Source organism: Salmo salar, chromosome 20 (genome assembly GCF_965601325.2).
Source record: "Salmo salar chromosome 20, fSalSal1, whole genome shotgun sequence".
Classification (NCBI taxonomy): domain Eukaryota; kingdom Metazoa; phylum Chordata; class Actinopteri; order Salmoniformes; family Salmonidae; genus Salmo; species Salmo salar.
The window spans coordinates 56692484-56713435 of record NC_138310.1 but is presented as its reverse complement, the minus strand read 5'-3'; the positions used below and the strand labels follow the sequence as shown (position 1 = coordinate 56713435).

Here is a 20952-nt window from a genome sequence, read left to right as displayed (position 1 = left end):
CTCAACTCTCCGCTTCTAAGAGCTTTTCAACTGTGTATTTTGATCTATGAAAAGTGCAGACTATTAAACATAAACTTCATACACTAAATAGATTCTGATTGGTTTGATTATTGATCCATTCACGACCTTTATTTACGAGATCAAAAACATTTACCAACCCTAAGACTTTTTGACACCTTCCTGCTTTATCATTTTTTTCTCTGTAACCTGCAGGCCTATTTTATAGTGTTTTGTTGGAGTTCATTGAAGTTTCAATTAGAAAGCGTTGATTTGGAAACAGCGACCTCCACTGTTGTTGTCTTTGAATCGTGCATTTATTAATTGCAATGTATTATAGGAGACTACCCTACAGCGCAAATTTGCAGTTCTCTCAGATGTTAATTCAGATGTTTTTTTAAATGTAGGCTCACAGTGCTGAGTGCAAAGTGGTTCATGAATGGCTTTATGTGTGAGTTTCTCTCTCCATCCTACTCTTCCGCTTCTCAACCTTCTCCCTCTCTCGACTTCTTTCGCTCTTTTTTTCTCTTCCATCTTCTCCTTCAATCACTTCAACTCCACTGTCACTTTCTGCATCTCCTCCTTTGCCTTCTCTTTGACATCTACTTTTATTTTGTCAATCTCATTCACTTAATTGTTTAATAATCTCTCCTGTTCTTGTAATATTCTGCCTTCTCTTATTCACATCCACTTTCAACCTTTCCACTAACTTATTCTTCCTCTCCATCTTCTCTTTCTTCTTTTCCAACTCCAACTTTCAAACTTTCTCCAATATGTCTAGCTTCTTGCTCTTTTTCTCCAGTTTCTCTTTCTGCTTATCCAGCCCCTTGTCTTTCATCACTACCTACTCCCTCTTCTTCACCACCTATCTCTGCATTGTCACCTTCCCCTTCCTCCCTTCCTCTCTACCCCTCGTTCTTCTTCTTCTTCTTCATTTCCTCCTTTGCACTCTCCACTCCTTGTCTTCTCCAACACATTCTCTTTTATTTCCACCTTCTCTCCCTACTTATTGATCTTCTCCAGCAGTTTGTAGAGAGCTTTCACGGTGTCTTCTATAATCTCTGCATTCATACTCTCTTTAACTCTCTCTATCTCCCTCTCAATCTCTGCACATGTTTTTGCTCCAACCCTCAAATAATTGTGATACAACTGCTGAATAAGTAGGCTAAATCATTTGTATCAGTGAATAATACATCAGGCAACATTTTAGGAAAAGCTATTCATTCTTATGATCAAACAATAAAAACGTTTGCTTAAATATGTTTTGACCCATGGTTAATAAGTACCCACCATGTGAGTGCAGAAATCCAGTGGTGTAAAGTACGTACTTAAAAATACTTTAAAGTACTATTTAAGTAGTTTTTATGGTATCTACTTTTCTATTTATATTTTGACAACTTACTTTTACCTCACTACGTTCCTAAAAAAAAAGGTACTTTTTACTCCATACATTTTCCCTGACACATTTTGAATGCTTAGCAGGACTGGAAAATAGTCAAATGCACGCACAACAGAACATCCCTGGTCACCCCTACTGCCTCTGATCTGGCGGACTCACTAAACACAAATGCTTTGTTTGTAAATTATGTCTGAGTGTTAGAGTGTGGCCCTGGCTATATTTACATTTAAAAACGCAAGAAAATGGTGCCGTCTGGATTGATTAATATAAGTAATTTGAAATGATTTATACTTTTACTTTTGATACTTAAGTATATTCGAGCAATTGCATGTGCTTTTGATACTTAAATGAAAACCAAATACTTTTAGACTTTGACCCAAGTAGTATTTTACTGGATCACTTTTACTTTTACTTGAGTAATTTTCTATTAAGGTATCTTTACTTTTACTCAAATATGACAATTTGGTACTTCTTCCACCCCTGTAGAAATAATTATCACAGATATAATAACAGGTATTTTACAGTATGGAAAACAATAATTTTCATGTGACGTAAACAACTTCCTGTTTGGGTCCACCATCCATGACATTCATTCAGGGCGGTAATATACGTTGTTGTCCCTTTCAGCCTCCTGGAATCAACATCTAAAGATGCTACATCCTCTGTAATGCACCCTTGAATCTTCAGCTGGACCATATCCGTTTTTGCACGTATATTTAATCGCTGGGAGAAGAACAAACCAAAGGGTAAGGCCAGCTAGCTACTACTATCAGCTAACGTTAGCTTGCTGGTCAGCTAGAAATGGTGTTTCGAAAAGCTAGCATGCTAGTGACGTGCTAGCTAACTGTCTGTCATACAGACATTTCAAAGTATCTGGTCAGGCCGCAGTCAGTAGTTAGCTTGCTACTCCCTGAATAATGCTTGGAATTGCATTTATGGGGCTTTATTTCGGTAAACATTACAGACACTAATCGCACCAACAGAACTAGCTAGCTAACTTAGATAGCTTGCTAGCCAGCTCGAGACATAGCGAGCTATTTTAGTTGATATTCCAGTCATCCAAGGTCTATTTTGGTTTCATTGGTGAAAATACTACTGTAAGTTTGGTATTAGTAAGTGGTCCTCATCTGGAGAGTGGCAATGCATTCAGGCCTTTGATTCAGATGCTTCTTTTATTCTTATCACATGATGGCGTCACGAGAATTCGTTCTATTTTAATTCATAAAGAAGACCACCATCAAGGGTTCCTGGGGTATAGTTAAAAATAAGCCTATATGTGGCTACATGGATAACCATTTATTTTAGGACCTCTTCTCTTAATAGATAAAAGTTAAACTTGCTTGCCATTGTATTATTGTTGTCAAAGGGAATCCCAAACTGTATTGTGTAACCAGTTAGTTGGGTCAGCTGATATTGAAAGTGAAAATATTTTTTCTTTGTATATTTTCCAGCCAAATGAACGGAGCGGCATTCCCCTCTCCTACTGCAGAGATGGCGGAGATGAACCGCATCCACTACGAGCTGGAGTACACAGAGGGCATCAGCCAGCGCATGAGGATCCCAGAGATGCTCAAAATGGGCCCCTACGGTCATGACAACCCTGAGGCAGGCTCACGTGACCTGCACAACGTCATGATGCAGGTCCCAGAGAGGATCGTAATGTCCGGTAGCTATTACGTTGGTCCTCCATAGGGTCTTTGTAGTGTTGATACTCCTGGGCCATGTTCATTAGGCTCGAAACGGGATAAATTGTTTTCAAATGGATGGGGTTCTCACTGACACTAGTTTCATTTTCCATTGCAAACGATTTTAGTCTTACTGAACATAACCCTGTATTGGCCCTTATGTGACACCCTGCCTGACTGCTTTTCTCAGGAGACAGTGAGGACTCCCAGTTCCCCAGACCCAGAGACCTGGACCTGATCCAGTCCACCCCGCTAGAGAGCCTGTCCTTGAAGACCCCTCCTCGGGTCCTCACCCTCAATGAGCGGCCACTGGACTTCATGGAAATGGAGCGCAGTGCAGCCCCAGCCCAGCCCAGTGAGGAGGTAAGGTAGTGGGGGCGGGAGAGTCTAGAAATGGACAGAGATCGTACTGATGGGGTGATGCAATGGACCAGGCATGTGTGAACAAGCAGTATCAAACTCTGGTCATCCAAGCAGCTCAAGACTGTGGTAGCCCTCTGAGCTAAAGCCTAGACATTAGTTCTGTGAGCTTACACAAATGTTCAGATCTCTGGCAAAGCCATTTGTCTTGTGAGCATAGTTCATAGAACCACTTCCTCTACACTGACAATGGGGAGTTTATTTGAAAGTGACGGCAAAGTCCATATTTTACAGGAAGAGGATATCAGTATTTACGTGTTCTCCACTCCTCATAGGTGCGTTCGCAAGGGCGGTTGCGGCGGGAACGTTCAGCCAGCGAGAACACCACTGTCCGTCACAATAGCCAGATTGCCAGAAACGATTCAACGTAAGTATCCTATCAACTGTGGTCCATACCCCAGTAGTGCCATGCACAATCCACCACCACCACACCCCTCTCCTCTTCCGCAAGCCTGTTCTTCTTTCCTCCTTCCAACTGTCCAGTGGTTTTCCCTGTCTGCTGGCCTGTTTGTCCATCTTTCACTCTGTTCATTTGTTGTGATAATGATTTGGCTGTAGTTGGGTGTCTGTTTCTAGCCGGTGGTGTTGCCCAGTCTGTAGCCTGTTTGGTTGGTAGTTGTATCTGGGTCTGCACCCTGTGCTGTTGCAGTTCTGTGTCAGTGTGAGATTAGTGCAGCTCCCTCCTGTCCTGAGCATGGTACTAAAACGTACTCTTAATTCTCTTCACTATTAACCTATGAATTTAGTATACTGTACCAGGGAGAGACACCTTACAGTAAACATGGCATAGAGCCATTTAATTTGTTAAAGCTTATTTCACTATACAACGTCCTTGGGGATCCTATTTTGTTCACAGCATCTTTGTGGGGGATGACTCATTGGGACCTTAATTAGGACCTTTCCATGCTTTTGTGTCCGTATCTCCCTTCCTGGTAGAGGGTTAGGTATAGTTCAGTGGTGCACTAGTATGATCTGTTTGACATCACCCCATCAGTACCATCTCTGTCACGCTTTGGTGACTGTTATCTCTGCACAGTGAGTAAAGTGCGGATGGTCTTTCTCCCCTCCCTCTCCTTCACTCTCTCTCCCCCTCTCCCCTCTCTCTCTCTGCTCTGTTTTCTCTGGCTTGGCCACTCATGTTGGTGGGGGCAGTGTGACCCTGTCCCTCCCAGCCCCTCTCCGCGCCTGCCCCCCTCTCGCCATGGCCGAGGACGAACAGAACCTGTACAGCGCTAGCGGCGTTCTCTCTTTCATCCAGTCCACCACGCGCCGGGCCTACCAGCAGGTCTTGGAGGTTCTGGACGAGAACCACCGCAGGTGACCCCATGATCCTTCCTCTTAAGGTCATCTCTAGGCTGACCTCTCCCACTCTGCTCACCGTGCAGAGATTAACCCCTCAATTCAATGCAACACAATTGTATTAATCCTCTCTGAGGCAATGAAGTCCCTGCTGTTGTCTCTTTCGCATGGACAGGGTCATCAAATCAGTTCTCGGCTGCTGGACAATTGAAAAAAATTATAATCGTATAATTTAGACATTTGCTCAATGAACAAAATGATTTTTCTTGACCGTATTTTGATCATTTCTTTTGGGGCAATGGGTAGGGAACACCTGGTAATTTGTAACACTATTAATATGTCATGATGTATATTTATTTATCATTGCAAATCAAGATTGACTTAGTCTCATGTGCTGTTATTGAGCTGTGGCCTCACTCAGGGCTTGACTGAATTGGTTGAGAGGAGAGTAGTGTGCAAAGCGAAGTCATATTTTCATGGAAAACAGTTGAGTTTTAAATTCGTGCTGTTCTTGCTCGATCCATGTGCTGTAAGGCCATTATCAAGCAATGTCAACAGCCAACCTATGTAGTGATGTGTATTGGAGATGAATATATTGGTAGTCTTACAGAGGTCTGTTTTACACTGTATGATCAAAGTCCTGAGACATTGGAACTATGAATTTCAAGAGTGAGTGTGAGAGACTTTGGGATTGCGTGTGTGAGACACTACTTTGGCGTGCTGCTCTATCTCTATTGCTTCCTCTCTCCCTTCCCTGTTTCTGCCTTCTTCAGCAAGCCATCGCTGCGAGGGGGGTCTGCCTTGACCTCTAATACTCTGCATGAATCCAGGTAACTCCACCTGGCACGTAGACTTCACCCCTCTTTCTCTCTCTTTCTCTCTTTCTTTCTCTCTCTTTCTCTCTCTTTCGCTCTCTCTCTCTCTCTCTCTCTAATTCTCCCTTCTTTTTCCTCCTCTCCCTTTCCTTTCATCATATAGGCTATAGTTATTGTCAGAAGAGGATGAGTGTTGCTGTCAATAATAGTTGAGAAGATAGTTGCGCAATGAGTAATGCGTGTCTATTGAACTGTTGTCAATGTATTGTCAATTTATTTATAATAGAAATACATTGACAATAGTTGATTGACAGTCTGTCTTTTACATCATCATTGATCAACGATCAGAAAGATCATCATGCCTGATCCATGATAGAAATTGTTAACCAGGATGTGTTTGGTCTATTTCTCTTCACCCCAGGCTTGCCCTGGCCACTCTAGACACTACTCTGGATGTTTCCATGGCTCCTGATGACATGGCTGTCGTAGATGCAGCAACACTTCGACGGCAGGTCTGCTCCTAATATATTTAGACTGTACTGTACTTCTATGGAAGGTATATCATTAAGCCCACATGTTTTGTTTTGGCTATATTGGTTGGTGGTGTTGATGTGATTGTCATTGGTGTGCCTATAGATCATCAAGCTGAACCGGAGGCTCCAGCTCATAGAAGAGGAGAACAAGGAGAGGGCCAAGCGTGAGATGATCATGTACTCCGTCACCGTAGCCTTCTGGCTTATCAACAGCTGGGTTTGGTTCCGCCGCTAGAAGTGGAGAACAAAGCCTCTCCTCTTCTGTGTCAATGTTAGCAAAATGTACTCTCTGCACTTAGTCCCATTGCTGGATGGCCTTGCTATTGGGCAATGGGATGTTTGTTTTCATTTAATTTTATTGTAACCATGTACTTGTACATCTTTTTTACAATGCTATATAATTGTATTTTTTTCGCTTAAGAAGCAAAGCTTGACTCGGCTGTAAATATTTCTTAATGTTACTCAGTTGTAATCATTGCCCCTGAGGCATTTCCAACAGATAAGATGTCTAAAGAAAAGGAAAGAATAAGCCACATTGGAGACAAATCGAAATGGGCTACATATGTTAAATATTTATTTGGGACTGGAGTGATGTGAAAAGATGTAAAAATGTTGTGAAGTACTACTCTTAAATTGTAATATAATACATAATGTGAAATTTGCTGATGGGTTTAATTGATGTATAATACTGCAAGGAAACATAGTCACACTATTGCTATTACACCATTTGATTCATTATGAATGACCCATATCCACCAAGCCATAGGCATGATATGCTTTTTCTCATATTTTATCTTCAGTTCCTACCTTTTTTTTTAGCAAGAACTTGCTGGCTGGAGCACAATTTTTCCAAATTGGTTGTAGTTTTCAGTCATAATGTACCAGCATATTATGCTGAGATTCATACAATTGTATTTGAATAAATGACAAAATAGCAAATTCTGATGTTTGAGTTTAGATATATTAGTTGTTACCGGTATTAATTAGCAGTGTTGGGGAATCTACTATGAAAATATAGTTTACGGAGCTACTAATTACTTCACACTGGAAGAACTTAAGCTACGCTAAAGCTACCCTTAAGAAAAATATACACTGCTCAAAAAAATAAAGGGAACACTTAAACAACACAATGTAACTCCAAGTCAATCACACTTCTGTGAAATCAAACTGTTCACTTAGGAAGCAACACTGATTGACAATAAATTTCACATGCTGTTGTGCAAATGGAATAGACAACAGGTGGAAATTATAGGCAATTAGCAAGACACCCCCAATAAAGGAGTGGTTCTGCAGGTGGGGACCACAGACCATTTCTCACATCCTATGCTTCCTGGCTGATGTTTTGGTCACTTTTGAATGCTGGCGGCGCTTTCACTCTAGTGGTAGCATGAGACGGAGTCTACAACCCACACAAGTGGCTCAGCTAGTGCAGCTCATCCAGGATGGCACATCAACGCGAGCTGTGGCAAGAAGGTTTGCTGTGTCTGTCAGCGTAGTGTCCAGAGCATGGAGGCGCTACCAGGAGACAGGCCAGTACATCAGGAGACGTGGAGGAGGCCGTCAGAGGGCAACAACCCAGCAGCAGGACCGCTACCTCGGCCTTAGTGCAAGGAGGAGCGCTGCCAGAGCCCTGCAAAATGACCTCCAGCAGGCCACAAATGTGCATGTGTCTGCTCAAACGGTCAGAAACAGACTCCATGAGGGTGGTATGAGGGCCCGACGTCCACAGGTGGGGGTTGTGCTTACAGCCCAACACCGTGCAGGACGTTTGGCATTTGCCAGAGAACACCAAGATTGGCAAATTCGCCACTGGCGCCCTGTGCTCTTCACAGATGAAAGCAGGTTCACACTGAGCACGTGACAGACGTGACAGAGTCTGGAGACGCCGTGGAGAACGTTCTGCTGCCTGCAACATCCTCCAGCATGACCGGTTTGGCGGTGGGTCAGTCATGGTGTGGGGTGGCATTTCTTTGGGGGGCCGCACAGCCCTCCATGTGCTCGCCAGAGGTAGCCTGACTGCCATTAGGTACCGAGATGAGATCCTCAGACCCCTTGTGAGACCATATGCTGGTGCGGTTGGCCCTGGGTTCCTCCTAATGCAAGACAATGCTAGACCTCATGTGGCTGGAGTGTGTCAGCAGTTCCTGCAAGAGGAAGGCATTGATGCTATGGACTGGCCCGCCCGTTCCCCAGACCTGAATCCAATTGAGCACATCTGGGACCTCATGTCTCACTCCATCCACCAATGCCACATTGCACCACAGACTGTCCAGGAGTTGATGGATGCTTTAGTCCAGGTCTGGGAGGAGATCCCTCAGGAGACCATCCGCCACCTCACCAGGAGCATGCCCAGGCATTGTAGGGAGGTCATAAAGACACGTGGAGGCCACACACACTACTGAGCCTCATTTTCACTCGTTTTAAGGACATTACATCAAAGTTGGATCAGCCTGTAGTGTGGTTTTCCACTTTAATTTTGAGTGTGACTCCAAATCCAGACCTCCATGGGTTGATAAATTGGATTTCCATTGATTATTTTTGTGTAATTTTGTTGTCAGCACATTCGACTATGTAAAGAAAAAAGTATTTAATAAGATTATTTCATTCATTCAGATCTAGGATGTGTTATTTTAGTGTTCCCTTTATTTTTTTGAGCAGTATAGTTTACTGAACTAAAGTTACTTAGAAAAAGTAGTTCACTACCTCCAAACTACTTCATGAACAATTATCACATCTAAATGTCATAGACTACAAATTGCAAGAACATATCACTCTTGGGTCTGATGTTAAAGAATGTGTAATTTAGCCTTTTGAACACAATGTGATTTAGCCTACACCAAGCTACTGCTAAATATAATTAAATTACTAGTTGAACTAAATGTAGGTCACTACTCCCTAACACTTCATTAGTATGAAGTATATTGTTATTACAATGGAAATTGGAACCACGTCTATGGTTGGAAGTTGGAACCCTCTTCTGATCATTTTCTAAACTGGAACTAATTTAGCGCTTTAGGGTTGCGGTCCGGAACGTGTTTATTGTTACACACCGTCAGAAACTGTCATGGCATCCGGATACATTGTACATCGTGGTGTGCTAACATTTGGAATTCACTATCATCATGTGTGTAGAAATGTACTCCTTACACAGACCCGAGAGAAGAAGCGATGGATGAAAGCATATACTCTTGATGGAAAGAAAGTTGAAGATAGAAGGGCTTCCACCACCTAAGCCACGGTAATGCTAGCTAAGATAGCTTGGTGTCATAGGGATCAAGTCAAGGCCATTGGTGTTGGTGCTCATGGTTAACGTTAGCAGAAATTACTATATTATAGCCAATATAGACTACTGTATCTTAGCTATATACTGATTACATGCACCGTGGTCTTAGTTATTAATTTCCCTATGTTCTGTCTTCTAGCTCTCAAAAACCTAACTGGGACTACCATGCAGAGGTCCAGGCATTCAGCAGCCGCCTTAAAGAAAACTTCTCCCCAGAGCTCCTGAAGATAGCCTTCGTGAACCCCTGTTACATTCAGTCAGAGAAAGAGAGGAGGCAGGCACTCTGCGTGGACTCTGAAACGGCCGCTCTGGTCCTGGGGGACAACATTCAGCTGAACACACAGGGCTTGGAGTTCACCAAGAGCTTCCTGTCTGACTGGTGCAGGGCCAGCTTCCCTAGCCTGCCCAGCAAAGGAGTGGTCGCCGTTGTCGGCCACCTGACCAGTCATCCAGTAGTTTGCCATGTGGCGCGGAACCTCGCCATCGAGGACCTAACTATGAGTGCTCAATTCCCTGTCCTTGATGAAGTATTGCACAGTACGTTCCTCGCTGTGATCGGAGCACTCCAGGAGAGCAGTGGAGCTGAGAGAGCACGCCTTTTCCTTCGGGTAAGAGGAAGATCCTCACAACTTTCAACACACACCCAACTAACGGTTAAGATTAAACATTTCAAATGAACATTAGATTGCTTGTGTATCTAAAGATGATCACACCTCCCATGCCCTCTTCTCTCCCACCAGGATTTCCTGGTCACCCAGTTGGTAGGTAAAGACCTGTTTGAAATGTGGTCGGTGGTGAACCCTATGGGGCTGCTGTTGGAGGAGCTGTCCAAGAGGAACGTGGCCCTCCCAGAGCCTCGCCTCACCAGGTCGGCCGGCACTGTGCTCCCACTCTACTTTGTAGGGCTGTACAGGTACGCCTCACTGGCCACTCCCATCAGTATGCCTCCTGATAAAGCCAGGAGGTTTTCCTGATCCCGAGACCTGACCAGGAATACGCTGTGACCCAGGACCTAAAGTATTTTTTTTCCTGGTCGGGGCAGATGATCAGGAAAAACTCTTGCCGTTACTTATGGAGTGTGTGAGAGGTATGTGGTAGTGTTCTGCCGGTAGTTTGTTTATTGATTATGCTACTGAGTGAGTGTGTGTGTTTGTGTCCTCAGTGATAAGAAGATTTTTGCCGAGGCTCCAGGGGAGACCGTTCTGGCTGCAGAGGAGGAGTCGGCACGCGTGGCCCTGAGGAAAATCTATGGCTACACTGAGAACCGGAGACCCTGTGACTTCTCTGCAGCAGAGGAGCAGCTCGGGCTCCTACCCTCAATCCATCAGCAGCAGCTTAAGGTCACTCCAAGCACTATGATGTCTTCCATCAGTTGATGACAGCTCATGACACGCCAGAGGGTCAAAGTCAAGTGGTTCCCTTAGCCTATTAAGACCAACCTCTCACAGACTCATAACCCCAGACCTAGGAATACCCTCCAAACTATGTGGTCTGCTCAGCCCTGTAAATTAGAGGACTGTCCTTTGGCAAAATACTGTTTTTTTTTTTGTGTAATATAATATTGATGTAAAAGCAAAATGTTTCATGTCCATAATAAATATGTATCCCTGAGCACGTCTCTTGAAAGAATGTTTATTATACCATCTTTGGTTTATCCTGTCTGCTTATTATTAGGTGTTATTCATTGATGTATGACTGTCCCACAACAGTTGATATTAGTCTGCTCTAAAAAAAAACATGGGTTAGCAATGTGCAAAATGTCTGGATTGATATCACAAGAGAAGAATCCACGACACTATAAATTGGAAGGTCATTTTTGGGCTAGTCAGGATCACCTGCTGTGATTGGTTGCCAGGACAATGTCCCTGACATCCATAGTGGGAGATGTGGCTCCCTATTTTATCCTCTGCAAATGCCACTGCTACCAATCGGCAGAACTTGGAGTGAGAACTCGACTTGAGTCTGGCCTGGTTTATTAAAGCTGTATTTTACTATGAAAAGTCTGACACCAGTATAGACACCCGTTTTGGCACTTTGCAAATGCACTTTTATTGTGCATTTATTTGCACATGATGGGAACCAACTGGATAATTGCTCTTAGACCTCAACTGGGTAATCTGTCTTTTACATCAAATTACTTTTACAGAAAGTATTTGGATTCTGTAATTATTACAAATTGAGTATTTTATCTGTAGTGATTGTAAGCAGAACATAGCATGGCTGAACAGTGATGTTACATGTGGGTGTGTAATATACACTCATTTCACTCTCCATCTGGTCCACTTCATGCCAACTGTGCTATCATCCCTCCCTGGTCCCTCGACGCATCGGCAGCAGAACCTGTGGGCCTAGCTTCCTTCTTTCTCGTCCGTTCATTTTTGAAGCAGTCATTTAGCCTTTAGGTGGAGAATGAAGGGCTCTATCTGCAGGCAAGAAGTGTAGGCCAGCCCTAATAGGCCTACATCCCAATATATTCACCACTAGGATCACAGAGCAGGGTAGAAGGGGTTGCATCCTCATTCATGTTCATCTGTATAATGTCTTAAAATTAACATCTGCACTTATTTATCTGCACTGATACCTTTGTATTGAGAGACTAATGTTTCTTGGCCCGGATTCAAAAAGCATCTCAAAGAAGGAATTCTGATCTAGGATAAGTTTTGACTTTTGAATCATGACAAGAGGGGCAACCTGATCCTAGATCAGCACACCTATTCTGAGATGCTTTATGAATACATGCCCTGTACTCTTGACCTATTTTAAGCCAGTGTCCTCCAAGGTAAGCTGCCAAAGCAGATCTTCTCTCAGATGTAGGTTACTCAGTGGGACTTAGTCACCCTTGGAGTTCAAATCAAATTGTATTTGTCACGTGCCGAATACAACAGGTGTAGACCTTACAGTGAAACGCTTACTTACAAGCCCTTAACCAACAACGCAGTTTCAAGAAAAAATGTGTTAAGAAAGTAGTTACTAAAATAAACTGAAGTAAAAAATAAATAAAATAGAAAAATAACAAATAATTAAGGAGCAACAATAAAATAACAGTATTGAGGCTACATACAGGGGGTACCGGTACAAAGTCAATGTCTGGGTAATTGAGGTAATATGTACATGTAGGTAGAGGTAAAGTGACTATGCATGGATAATAAACAGAGCAGCAGCAGCTTAAAAATGGGGGTGGGGTGGGAGGGGGGGGCAATGCAAATAGTCTGGGTAGCCATTTGATTAGCTGTTCAGGAGTCTTATGGCTTGGGGGTAGAAGCTGTAAAGAAGCTATTGGGACCTAGACTTGGTGCTCCGGTACCGATTGCAGTGCGGTAGCAGAGAGAACAATCTATGACTAGGGTGGCTGGAGTCTTTGGCAATTTTTAGGGCCTTCCTCTAACTGGTATAGAGGTCCTGGATGGCAGGAAGCTTGGCCACAGTGATGTATGTTCCAATAAACAGCACTTGTTTTTATACAGTAGGAGCCATGGATGTGAAGCACAGTCACTCAGACGGGCATAGCAGCCTTTTATTTTACTTTCAATGCATTTCAATTCATCACACTATATGTACCTCAACGTTGTGTGCTGTTTTTTTCTGAATGATAAGAAAAGCAGTGAGAATAGCACATTCTCAAATAGTGTTCCACCACTAATAAATAAGCAATTTATGATCATTGAAATCTATAACACATAATCGCCCAAGGTGACATACATATCTTCTACACATCTCTGACATCTTCAATTCTATTCTCTTCTAACTATTCTATTCCTCTAATTCTTGTTCCAATGTAATGATACCATAATAATAGATGCACATCTTAAGATGTATGAGATGATGGGTGTTTCCTCTTTGTATGATGAAAAGGAATGTGCCTGGAATTAGGACACATGATGCAATGATAAGTGTCAAGCTGCTGGGTGGCGCTGGTTTGCCCATGGAAACCAAGCGCGGGTAGTGCGTGACTCCTCGTTCAGTCGACTGCACAAGTAGCCGCTCTACTCCGTTCCTTTCAGACAGAGTCGGTACCCGTTTAGCAGCGAAAGCTTTTCCCTTTGCTTGTAATTACCCATCCTTCCCTGGCTTTATTTTCTTCCCCTATTTGTCCCAGTCATGGCGGCGAGTGCGAAAAGAAAGCAGGAGGAGAAACACCTGAAGATGCTGAGAGAAATGACGAGTTTGCCTCCCAACAGAAAGTGCTTTGACTGCGATCAGCGCGGCCCAACCTATGCCAACATGACGGTGGGGTCTTTCGTCTGCACCTCCTGCTCTGGCATACTGTAGGTACACATGTGATTGAATGAGTGACCTTATCATTCCGCGTTGACAGGCCGCAAACATGTCTGCTAACTAGCTACTTACTAGCTAGCTAACCGTTAGCTATCTCCCCCTCCCCGTCTCTTTCCATTTCGAACTGCAATTGTCTTGTGAGTTGGGTGTCTGCTGTGCTAGCTATAGGTAACTAAATAGAGACAGATTTTCGCGATATCTAGTACAATAATATTAATAATAATATAGTTCCCTGCTGTTTCATTACAATATGATAGTTTACTAACTAACCAGATACAGATATCTATTTGGCTAGTAAACTCGCTGTTGGCTAACTAGCTAGCCACATAACGTCAATTTACCGGTAGCTAGCTAACGTTAGCTGGCTCCAATCAGTTAACCAGTTTACAGTGGTAGTAGCAACTAACTGGTAAGCCGCTATATGTGAAAGTGTCTAGGCAAGAAGTCTGACTATGATATGTGTGTTTTACTATAGTTAATAAACGTGTCACCTGCTGCTGCAGTCTTTTCACACTGCAACCTGGACTCAGGGGTAGACGTAACATAGGGTGTGTTTGTAAATTACATTTGGGGTGCCAGAGTGCTCATAGTGCGCTCTGGGAGTTCGTAAATTCAGAGTGTTGTCAGATTGTCCGTTCTTAAATTCAGAGCGGTCACTGGACGCTCTGGCGGAGGATTAGGGTTGAACGGAGCGTTCTGACCTCACAACAGTAGTCAAGCACCCAAGCTAATTGGCTAGCTTGCTAGCTACTTCCAGACACAAATGAGATAGTACCCCACTCTGACCATTTTACTTGCCCTAGCAGAGCTGGTTAAGGCTGTTTTCATGTCATCCACAACGTTGGTGACAGTATCTGTGCTGCTGGCAACAATTTAATTATGCCTTTTGCCGACTTTTACTGACACCGGCCATATTCAACGGGTGTTGAGCATTGTAAATTCATCACTTATTCTGCGCTCTGGCAAACTCCGAGGGCCCTGAAATCGGAATAGATAGCCAGAAGGAATTTACGAACGCGCCCATAGTAAACGAATATCCGGGACACTCAAAATAGATAGGGCTCTATAACTTTTTATTTAATTTTTTACAATGAGTTGAATTAATTAAGTTATAAATAAAGCTAGAATCCTTAGTTTATGAGTTTTGAGCACTCAACATTTGGGTTGCTAGACGTTCACTAGTATTACGCAAATCAAATTGTATTGGTCACATACACATGGTTAGCAGATGTTATTGCGAGTGTAGTGAAATGCTTATGCTTCTAGATCCGACAGTGCAGCAGTATCTAACAGGTAATATCTAACAATTCCACAACAAAACCTAATATCTAACAATTCCACAACAAAACCTAATACACACAATCTAGTAAAGGAATGGGATAAGAATATATAAATGTATGGATGAGCAGTGACAGAGTGGCTAAGATGCAATAGATAGTATAGATAGTGTAGGATACGTATAGAGTATATACATATGAGATAAGTCATGTGAGATATGTAAACATACTTAAAGTGGCATTATTAAAGTGACTATTGTTCCATTTATTAAAGTGGCCAATTATATCAAGTCTGTAGGTAGGCAGCCGCCTCTCTGTGCTAGTGATGGCTGTTTAACAATCTGATGGCCTTGAGATAGAAGCTGTTTTTCAATCGCTGTCCTAGCTTTGATGCACCTGTACTGACCTCGCCTTCTGGATGGAAGCGGGGTGAACAGGCAGTGGCTCGGGTGGTTATTGTCCTTGATCTTTTTTGCCTTCCTGTGACATCGGGTGTTGTAGGTGTCCTGGAGGGCAGGTAGTTTGCCCCCGATGATGCGTTGTGCAGATCTCATCACCCTCTGGAGAGCCCTGCAGTTGTGGGCAGTGCAGTTGCCATACCAGGCGGTGATACAGCCCGACAGGATGCTCTCGATTGTGCATCTGTAGAAGTTAGTGAGAGTTTTCGGTGACAAGCCACATTTTTTTCAGCCTCCTGAGGTTGAAGAGTTGCTGTTCTGCCTTTTTCACCATACTGTCTGTGTGCGTGGACCATTTCAGTTTGTCGGTGATATGTACACCAAGGAACTTAACTTTCCACCTCCACTGCTGTCCTGTCGATGTGGAATCGGGCATCATATGAAGTCAAATGTAGCATCATATGATGCAAAGTGCATCATATGGCTGTATTTTGAAAGTATTTCTTGAAAACTTGTTTGTTGACATGCAAAACATTTTTGGACTATATCAACAATGGACTAATGAAACAAATACCAAAATATATTTTTTGGGGTGGAGTTCTCCTTAAGTAACCTTCTGTTTTATATAACCATAACAAACATAACATATACTAATTTGACTGTCATGGATTTTGGTTTACTATGGTACGTCTTGTCTATGAGACCAGCCTGCACACTGGTTAGCTAACTTTGCTCCTCAGGTGGCTAGCTAGCATTTTTTTTTTGTCTACCACCTAGCTTTTTTTAGTCGACCACTCAGCTAGTTATCGAGCCAGGCAAAGTTGACCATATTAAAACAAGTGTCATCTACCTAGCTAACTATACAGGTCGGCATTTGACTATTGATCATTCCCATTGAAATCTATTTTCTGGCTCACTATTTAGCTAACAGTATTAATGTGATCCAAGGTTGATGCTGTACCTCTGGCTTGTACTGTTGTGTAACCAAGCATCTGTATAGTTTGGGATTTGAGGATTAGTGGGACTGAAGCTGTGTTTTTCTCCTCCCTGCTACCACCGGAATAATGCAATGTCAAATATTGAGGAAATGTGTGTAAAATATATATATATATATATATATATATATATATATATATATATATATATATATGTATGTATATATGTGTGTGTGTAATATATATATATATATGTATATATATATATGTGTGTGTGTAATATATATATATATATGTATATATGTGTGTGTGTAATATATATATATATATGTATATATATATATGTGTGTGTGTAATATATATATATATATGTATATATGTGTGTGTGTAATATATATATATATGTGTGTGTGTGTGTGTATATATATATTTATGTTTATGTGTGTATATATATATTTATGTATATATATTTATGTGTGTGGTTGCATGCATGGTAAAGAACGACCTGTTACATATCTCAAACAGAGGACATCACTGGTGTACTGTTCACCATTTCCTGGTTTGCAGCTAGGTTGAAGAACATCTGTTGTCTTCAATAGCAGCAAGCTTGTTTGTTTTTTTCATCATTGAAAGAATTCCTGCTGACATACAAATGAGATGAAAATGAACCCTGATTTGCTAGCCTATAATATTCTGCAGTAGATCTATATGATGTCATTATGCTAATATTTTCATAATCACTTGCAGAACATCTTTCCTCTCAGGTCTCTGTGGGGATTTCAGTTTTTACTCTTGCTTACACAGTTAGGCTTAAAACCACCCATGTTGTGCTAGTCAGTACATTTGCAGATTCTTCTCTAGCATCATAGTTTGTGTATGAGGTTTGCTGTAGCCTTCTGCTGAACTCAATTGCACCCAGTTTGCATAGGCTACACTGCAGAGCTAGATTAGCAACCTATACCTCTCTTGGTCTCTGTAGTGTCTTGACACAAGTTCCTGAGCACCAGCCTCACCCTTAGGACACAAGCCCACCACTGTTTGCCGTGCCCTCTGTGGAGGCACTTGTATAACCTTGTTCAGAAAGAAACACAACCACATTGGCCATTAATTCAATAAGATGCTCATTGTAATGTTCTGATTACTTCATCAATGCTGCCCAGTGAGACGCCGGGCGTCGCTTTCCTTCTTCAATGCCTCACTGAGGTCAACCTGTCATGGTCCATTAGCAGATAATGGTTAGCTTAATAATGGCAGAAAAGGGGAAGTGTGTGTCCCTCCCTTACTCTATTAAGACCTTAATAGCTCCATTAAGAGGTAGGGGAATTGAGACTGATTTATATGCTGACCATACCGCCCGCGTTTCATACGCAAGCATTGCAAAATGAATGTACACATGTTATTCAATCATTTCATCTAAACTGCTTGCGCGTATCAACGAGCATCTGCGTAGCAGGCGCTAAAATAGAACTTGGTTCTAGTTTTGATGCTTGATGCACTGCAAGTCCAGCCTTTCCCATCTCCTCATTGGTTTTTAGGAGCATATACCCAAGTGGGTGATTGAAAGCTGAACTGAGGTCCACACTCCAGTCCAGTTGGTGGTAGTAATGCACCTTAAAGTTGGTTGCCAACCGCCATATAAAGTCCAAAGAATACTACTTCTACTGATTCTGCTACTAATACTACTACTACTGATTCTGCTACAGCTACTACTGATTCTGCTACTGTTACTCTACTGATTCTGCTGCTACTGCTACTACTGATTCTGCTGCTACTACTACTGATTCTGCTGCTACTACTACTGATTCTGCTGCTACTGCTACTGATTCTGCTGATTCTGCTACGACTATTACTGATTCTGCTACGACTATTACTGATTCTGCTACGACTATTACTGATTCTGCTACGACTATTACTGATTCTGCTGCTACGACTATTACTGATTCTGCTGCTACGACTATTACTGATTCTGCTGCTACGACTATTACTGATTCTGCTGCTACGACTATTACCGATTCTGCTGCTACGACTATTACCGATTTTGCTGCTACTACTACCGATTCTGCTGCTACTACTACCGATTCTGCTGCTACTATTACCGATTCTGCTGCTAGGACTACTACTGATTCTGCTGCTAGGACTACTACTGATTCTGCTGCTACTGCTACTGATTCTGCTGCTACTGCTACTGATTCTGCTGCTACTGATTCTGCTGCTACTGATTCTGCTGCTACTGATTCTGCTGCTACTGATTCTGCTGCTACTGATTCTGCTGCTACTGATTCTGCTGCTACTGATTCTGCTGCTGCTGCTACTGATTCTGCTGCTACTGATTCTGCTGCTGCTGCTACTACTGATTCTGCTGCTGCTACTACTGATTCTGCTGCTACTACTACTGATTCTGCTGCTACTACTACTCCTACTACTACTGATTCTGCTGCTGCTACTACTGATTCTGCTGCTGCTGCTACTACTGATTCTGCTGCTGCTACTACTGATTCTGCTGCTACTACTACTCCTACTACTACTGATTCTGCTGCTGCTACTACTACTACTGTTTCTGCTGCTACTACTACTACTACTACTACTACTGATTCTGCTGCTGCTACTACTACTACTGATTCTGCTGCTGCTACTACTCCTACTGCTACGACTACTACTGCTACGACTACTGCTGCTACTACTGATTCTGCTGCTCCTACTACTACTACTATTGTTTCTGCTGCTACTCCTACTACTGATGCTGCTGCTGCTACTACTACTGATGCTGCTGCTACTACTACTGATTCTGCTGCTGCTACTACTCCTACTGATTCTGCTACTACTGATTCTGCTACTACTGATTCTGCTGCTACTACTACTGATTCTGCTACTACTGATTCTGCTGCTACTACTACTCCTGCTACTACTGATTCTGCTGCTACTACTACTCCTACTACTACTGATTCTGCTACTAATGTTTCTGCTGCTACTACTACTACTACTACTGATTCTGCTGCCGCTGCTGCTACTACTACTGATTCTGCTGCTGCTACTACTACTGATTCTGCTGCTGCTGCTGCTACTGCTCCTACTGATTCTGCTACTACTGATTCTGCTGCTGCTACTACTACTACTACTGATTCTGCTACTACTGATTCTGCTGCTACTACTACTCCTACTGATTCTGCTGCTACTGATTCTGCTGCTACTGATTCTGCTGCTACTACTGCTCCTACTACTACTGATTCTGCTGCTGCTACTACTGATTCTGCTGCTACTACTACTCCTACTGATTCTGCTGCTACTGATTCTGCTGCTACTGATTCTGCTGCTACTACTGCTCCTACTACTACTGATTCTGCTGCTGCTACTACTGATTCTGCTGCTGCTGCTGCTACTACTACTACTGATTCTGCTGCTACTACTACTACTACAGGATGAGAGATTACTAGAAACTAACTGGGTTTCCCCTTTTATCTGTGGATTCATTGTCAGAGTAGGAAACACACAATTTTGTGTGACTCAAAATGTGTCAACATTCTACAAAGATCCAGTAAAATAACAACCCAGTCTTTATAACCCAGGACAAATTAGCTAAACTAGCTAGCTAAATGTCCATGAGTGGTTCATGTGTTTGGACCTGACCTTTCAACCTACGTATCCAGATTGTGTCTGTTGTGGATGTTCAAAATCAACGTGTGCGATGGCACACAGGTGACCGGTGTAGTCAGCATGTTAGCTGCTTCCCAGTCTGGTTTTAAGGTGCCTCTGTCTCCGTGTTGGGTTTGCCCGTCAGAATTGTTCTTGCACCCCAATGTTGGACAGTAACCCCTTTCTCTTATTACACACACTGGAACTGTTTTAGGTGTGTACTTGTATCATTAGGTCGAGTCTATCTGGGTGGGCTGTGTTTATAATGTCTTTGTTCTGGCACTTAAGGTGTGTGTGCACTTCAACTGAGAACACTGTGTGAGAATCATTGTTTGCAGATGGGCAGAGTTTGGCCCTTCCCTCTCTCATCTCTCTAATAGTTCTGCAGGTATTACACTGTGAATTTCCCACTTGTGCTCTGGTGTTACATTTTGTGATGGGGGATAATTTAGTTATTTTCTAAGCTCAGACACACAGGCTCCTCTGAAGAGTTTCACACGGTCTCTCAGACTGTAATGTGAAAAAGAACCCAAGATGGTAGCCAAAACTGTAAAGTGTATGCTACCTAGTCTTACCTACCTACCAAACATAGGCCTATAGGCTAGGTTATTAATGTGTTGTCTAGCTAGTGGTCTATACCTTGTTCCAATGTAATAACACAATAGCTAGCTGGTTCTTCTTTAGTACTAGTGGGCTTGGATTTGGTTTCCCAGCAGAACAATGACCTCATCTGACCTATCCTCCTTTCTGCTGATCAGGCTATCCATTTTACTTATGCCGTTGAACTGAGTCTTGTGCAAATCTTTCCTGGCAGGACTGAGCGACTGTCATGTTGCTGAGATAGAGAGATGTGTGGGAGGCAGGGGAAGGGACTGTTTTGCTGTCTACCTCGTGGTACTGTATGTATGCAGGAAGCCTGGCGTCATTCTAGTGTGGGGAAGTGGTGGCATGGCCCATTGGCCCTGTTTTGCAACAGCAGCATGCAGGGTGGTTAAACAGGAAGTGG

General features: G+C 42.8%; 3 protein-coding genes across 11 annotated transcripts in view; all 3 read left to right on the top strand.

Annotated features, from left to right (window-relative positions):
- Window positions 1-1951: 1951 nt before the first annotated feature.
- LOC106580918 (mitochondrial fission factor homolog B) lies at window positions 1952-7087 on the top strand. 4 transcript variants are annotated; one of them, XM_014162474.3, is made up of 8 exons: window positions 1952-2142; window positions 2848-3062; window positions 3272-3444; window positions 3777-3868; window positions 4654-4818; window positions 5574-5630; window positions 6037-6127; window positions 6252-7087. In XM_014162474.3, exons 2-8 carry the CDS (start codon window positions 2852-2854, stop codon window positions 6381-6383), a joined length of 921 nt encoding a protein of 306 aa, XP_014017949.2. In that variant the 5' UTR covers window positions 1952-2142; window positions 2848-2851; the 3' UTR covers window positions 6384-7087. The 4 variants fall into 4 exon arrangements, with proteins under 4 accessions (XP_014017949.2, XP_014017951.2, XP_014017950.2 ...); XM_014162476.3 differs by lacking the exon at window positions 4654-4818; XM_014162475.3 differs by lacking the exon at window positions 5574-5630.
- Window positions 7088-9174: 2087 nt separating this feature from the next.
- LOC106580952 (large ribosomal subunit protein mL44) lies at window positions 9175-11042 on the top strand. Its single transcript, XM_014162543.3, has 4 exons — window positions 9175-9386; window positions 9571-10039; window positions 10172-10344; window positions 10594-11042. Exons 1-4 carry the CDS (start codon window positions 9340-9342, stop codon window positions 10805-10807), a joined length of 903 nt encoding a protein of 300 aa, XP_014018018.2. The 5' UTR covers window positions 9175-9339; the 3' UTR covers window positions 10808-11042.
- A 2289-nt stretch (window positions 11043-13331) lies between these two features.
- LOC106580911 (arf-GAP domain and FG repeat-containing protein 1) overlaps window positions 13332-20952 on the top strand; it is a 72941-nt gene continuing 65320 nt past the window's right edge. For 3 of the 6 annotated variants that reach the window (XM_082966559.1, XM_082966557.1, XM_082966556.1), the window contains exon 1: window positions 13333-13696. In XM_082966559.1, coding sequence (XP_082822685.1) covers window positions 13530-13696 — 167 coding nt within the window. In that variant the 5' untranslated portion in view covers window positions 13333-13529. Of the gene's footprint in view, window positions 13697-20952 lie in introns of all 6 variants that reach the window. The other 3 variants (XM_082966558.1, XM_014162450.3, XM_082966560.1) reach the window with 2 other exon arrangements.